Here is a 5,438-nt window from a genome sequence, read left to right on the forward strand (position 1 = left end):
GCCTTTGGCTCAAGTCGTAATCTTAGGGTCTGGGGATCTAGTCTCAGGTAAGGCTCCCTGCAGGGACTCTGCTTCTCCCTCTGCCTATGTCTCTGCCTCTCTCTGTGTGTCTCTCATGAATAAATAAGTAAAATCTTAAAAAAAAAAATGTTGTGTTGTTTAGGATAATATGATATAATACTGTCTCTAGCATGGAGTGTTTATCTTACTAATATAGGCTTTCTAAATTTTAGGATTTAGTGTGGATTAAATAGTAATGCTTATTACATGTGAGAGTAAATTCAGTTAGATAACTTTTAGTGAAGACCTGGCTAGATCTTATCTATATAATGAGATTACTCCACTACTCCACTTATTTTTAGGATTGCTAAGTATATTCATGTTCGCTTTTATTTTAACTTATACCCAAGTAATTAATTTGTAGAAGTGAACTTTGTATTAAACGAGGATTTTCAGTCATACTTTAATGGATCTGTGGCTTTCTTATCATGCTTTATAGTCATGTCTTCAAAATGTTCTAGGATTGCTATGTTTTAACAAACATACAATAAATAGTTCATATGTCCCAGGTACTTTTCTAGATACTGACAGAGATAGAAATTAAAATGCTCTACTTCGGTCACATACACATTGATGCAGGATTTAGACAATTAAGAAATAATACTGCTGTTAAGATGTGAAACTGGCAAAAAGACAGTGCTATACAAACTAATAAGGAACAGCTCACTCAATATGCATACTAAAGAAGATGGTTTATTAAATATATTGCAGAAAATTTAAAATACAAGTTGACAACATATTTGCTCATCTACCACTGTATTTACATTTAGTACATTTTTCACGGTACTTGAAGATAGGAGCATTTTTATGATTTATTTGAATTGCTGATGAAACACACAACTATGCATACATATATCACTTTCCCAACACATAAACACACACATATACACACAAAATAGGTGCTTAGGGGATGCTGATGCTGTGCATGTGCGCGCACGTGTGTGTTTGTGTCTGTGTGAGTGATTAATCTTTCAGTTCACTTTAGTTAGAACTGATCATGCCTGAGTTAGAGTTATGTTTGCTTTTTTCCCAAAGGGACATACTAATTTTCTTTTTTTAAGAATAATAAATCTAACATTTTAATCAAATTAAAATGGCACTTTTGTGGCTATTGTGGATATAATCATATAGCTGGTAATGTGGAGAGGTAAAAGAGTCAAAGGACATAGAAAATGCAATGGTTAATGTATTATAACCCTAAGCCATGTAGGATGTTGTTGCTGCTAAATGAAATCAATAATTTGAAATTTGATGAGCCTATATATGAAATATATTTTTTGTCAATCTCTTTTACTTCACTGTCATTCTTGGATCCCCGCATTTGTGCAAAGTGAGCTGGGCATTCATTGCAGCTGAAGCTTCCCATCAACCTTTTATCTCACATAATTTCATGAGAATCAGATTTCTAATCTGATGACTCTTCACAGAGTACACAAGGGGATTCATTAGAGGGGGAACCAGAAGGAAGGTATCAGCTATGACGACCCTAACAACTGGAGAAACGTTTTTGGCAAAGCGGTGAATAATAGCCAAGGTAATAATAGGCACGTAAAAGATCAGCACAGCACAGATGTGGGAGATGCAAGTGTTGAGGACCTTGAGACAGCCCTTGTGTGAGGTGATGCCCAGAACAATCTTCATGATCAGCATGTAAGACACAGCCATGCATACCAAGTCTAACATAGCTGTTAGAGCCACAAGCAGTCCGTAGATGACATTGACTCTGTTGTCAGAACAGGCCAGTTTCATGACATCCTGATGGAGACAGTAGGAGTGAGATAGAAGGCTTTTCTTACAGAATCTCAGCCTCTTCAGAATAAAGGGGAAAGGGAAGACCAATAAGAGACTTTTTATAGCAGATACAAGGCCAATTTTAAAGACTCTTACACTATTCAGAATGGAGGTGTATTTCAGAGGGTTGCAGATGGCTATCAAGCGATCGATAGACATGATGAAAAGTACTGATGACTCCATGGCTGAGAATCCATGAATGAAGAACTCCTGGGCAAAGCAAGCATCAGGGGAGATTCCAGTGGCATTGAACAAGAAGATTCTCAGCATGGTTGGAAGGGAGGAGATGGACAGTCCCAGGTCAGAAAAGGCCAGCATGGAGAGGAAATAATACATAGGCTCATGCAGAGAGGTCTCTGTTTTTATGAAAAAGAGGATGGTGCAGTTCCCCAGGATGGCAAAGAGGTACATGAGGCAAATGGGGATGGAGACCCAAATGTGAGCATGCTTCATCCCTGGGATCCCAATGAGGAAGAAGGTAGAGATTTCCACTTCAGAAGTGTTAAAGGCTGACATTGCAGTAAAGTGAGATCAGGATGTGGGTCTCAGAAGAGACATCCTACAATGGCAAAAACGAGTTTGCTTAAATGTATATTTGTGTAGTCATTTGTCTAGTCATTCAGGTCAATGGAAATCTTATGATTCCACTTATTCTGCAATAATTCTTAGGATGAAAAGAAAGCATTTTGTAAGATACAGATAGGAATAATATCATGACACATGTAAGCAGGATACAGAAAAAACATGAAAATGTACCTATCCCTCATCAGTAGATGGATATAAATATTCAAAGTGTTTTCCTTAGACTCAGCACGTAAGAAGGAAACAGAAAATTTATCAGCCTCTATTCCAATAGCATATTTTGTTAGATTGTGACACTGTACGAATTTGGAAATTATATGGATTAACATAGGTACAAATCAGGAACATAACACTACAAATGCATGGGCAATTATTTAATATTTAACCTTTAAGAAATTGTATTGTTTTAAAAATGATGGTAAGACAATTGCATATCAATATGCAAAATAATGAACTTAGATCCCTACCTCACACTATATACAAACAAATTATATCAAAATATAAGACTTCTATACAAGAGCTGTAATAGTAAAACCATTTGAAGAAAACAAAGGAGTAAATCTTTCTGAACTTGGGTTAGAAAATGGATTCATATGGCACAAAAAGTATAAACAAAAAAATATATAAATTGGACTTAATCAGATTTTTTTAAAAGTTTGTGATTCAAAGTACACTGTCAAGAAAGTCAACAGACTAACCATAGAATAAGAATATATTTGCAAATCCTATATCTGGACATGCATCCAGAATTTAGGAAGAAACTTAACAATTCAATAATGAAGATGTAAATGATCTTCCACACCATTCATCATCAGGAAAATGCAAGTCAAAGGATTGGAAAGTTATAGTAGAACCATTGTCAATATTTTATTTTTTTAATTTAAACTCAATTTGCCAACATATAGTATAATAAACACCCATTATATCATCCCATCAAGTGCCCTCCCCAGTGCCCATCACCCAGCTACCCCATCCCCCCACCCACCTCCTCTTGTGCAACCCATTGTTTGTTTCCCAGAGTTAGGTGTCATTTGTTGATTATTTTTACATCTAGAAGCTGAACATGATGCTTTCCATAATCATACTTAATGAGGCCACAAATTGGAATTTTAAAATCCATACTGATTGTAAAATTCATCCTGTGATATGATAAGGGTGTAAGAGTTTTAGATCATGAGAAATGTTGCTAGGAAAGCAATGTATTTTTTTTCTACATAGTGAACAGAAAAGTGAAAAAGTGAGACTAAACATTTCTAGTAGCGATCACAGTATAATCCTGGCTAGAGACAGGTGTTAATTACCTGTCTCCTATCTTTCCATGACTAATCTCTTCCTTATGTCAACTTCTTTCAATTTCCAGAATACCATGTTGTTTCAAGTATTTTGCTTTTATGTATCCTAAAAACGTCCTTCTTTTCCTCGCCTGCATTTGTCCAAATCCTGTTAGATATCATGTCCTTTAGAATCCTTTCTTGGACCATTTCTTCACCTTACATTCCAGACAGAGTGCTTTTCTTTGTGACCTTTTGCCTGTTTATCATATGAATATTTATTTGACATTTATTTCACATCTTTGCCTCCTACTTTGCTGATGTCTTTGTGGTCAGGGTATATTTCATGTTTATCTTGATGTTCCTGGATGCTTTCACGCATTTGGTTCTCAGTAAATATTTGTTGGATAAATATAAATGATTGTTCTTAGCTAGAGGCTGAAGGAATGAAGTAAAACGGAGCACCTACCCCACTCCTCTGCAAACCTTGGCTATTATCCAATCTGCATACCTGAGGAATTCTGGAAAGTCAATGTTAATTACAAGTGGAAAGACACTAACTAAAAGGGAACATTTAAGTAAGAGAGATACATTTTAATAGAACATTTAATAGGTGCCTGGTTACCTCTGTGCTGGCATGAAAGCAATTTTATGGAAGATAACTTATTGACATTATTTAAAGAAACTGTAAATATTTCAAAGCTTTAAAGGTACATTGCAGATAAACATAAATTTAACGCACATGATTTGCTTTTATACCAATTCCTGATCACTAGGGAATTAATGCTATCCCTTAAAGTGGTACATAGGTCAATTGTTTATTATGCTGCCTCATTCTTTCTTGTCCTCTCTTGTTCACACATATGTTGCAAAAGTCTTGTAGATTTCTTTTGTAGATAATCAGTATCAAGTTCTGTTATGTTGCCTCTCTTTTCTAAACATGCTTATACCCTCATACTTGCTTTTATATTTTTCTCCATTCCTCTTTTTAAGATTGATTGATTGATTTAAGAGTGAGTGCAAGCCAGGGTAGGAGCAAGATGGGGAGAAAGGATCTCAAGCAGCGCAGAGCCCCATATAATGCTCCATCCCAGGACCCTGACATCATGACCTGAGCTGAACAAAGCCAAAAGTCTGACACTCAATGACTGAGCCACACAGGCACCATGCAGTCCTCTCTTTCTCTTGCACATATTGTTATGTGTGTGTCCACATCTATCTCCTGTACCATTTTCTTATCTCTACCTCACAGTCCATAAATTGCTACACATGCCTGGTGTGTTTCTGTGACCACTTTTGTTGACGTTTTAAATTTTTTCCCCTAGGTTTAATCCCATCTTTTTAGTTAGAATGCCTTGTTTAGTTTAACTTCTGTCTTTATGTCACCAGTCAGCAATTTAGTGATAAATGTATCCACAGAAAAATATAGTTTTGAAGAATATGAATGTGGAATCATACACTAATGGAGAATACACAGGAAGTTCTAAATGCAATTAGCATATGAAAGTATAATAAAAACCGTATAAACAACTGGTTTAACAGTTACTACATTTACATTTGGAAGGTACTCATCAGCAGTTCCAAGGAGGCTATAGGTGTTGCACGGATGTCACAAAATGCCTTTGTGTCAGCACCAGATTTGTCTTTCTGTAATGTCAGTCATTCTACTTCCCTTAAGAAAATCAGAATAACCCAACCTCCCCAAGTCCAATACCTTGACTGAAATGCAAAGCC

General features: G+C 36.0%; 1 protein-coding gene across 1 annotated transcript; it reads right to left on the bottom strand.

Moving 5' to 3' along the window:
- Nucleotides 1–1,425: 1,425 nt before the first annotated feature.
- LOC140615294 (olfactory receptor 51A4-like) lies at nucleotides 1,426–2,367 on the bottom strand. Its single transcript, XM_072795207.1, has one exon. The coding sequence runs from the start codon at nucleotides 2,365–2,367 to the stop codon at nucleotides 1,426–1,428; it is 942 nt and encodes a 313-aa protein (XP_072651308.1).
- Between the last annotated feature and the right edge of the window lie 3,071 nt (nucleotides 2,368–5,438).

This window comes from Canis lupus, chromosome 23 (genome assembly GCF_048164855.1).
Source record: "Canis lupus baileyi chromosome 23, mCanLup2.hap1, whole genome shotgun sequence".
In the NCBI taxonomy this organism is placed as follows: domain Eukaryota; kingdom Metazoa; phylum Chordata; class Mammalia; order Carnivora; family Canidae; genus Canis; species Canis lupus.

Coding starts and splice junctions, on each gene's coding strand:
- LOC140615294 (XM_072795207.1), bottom strand. CDS start 2,367: ATGTCAGCCTTTAACACTTCTGAAGTGGAAATCTCTACCTTCTTCCTC.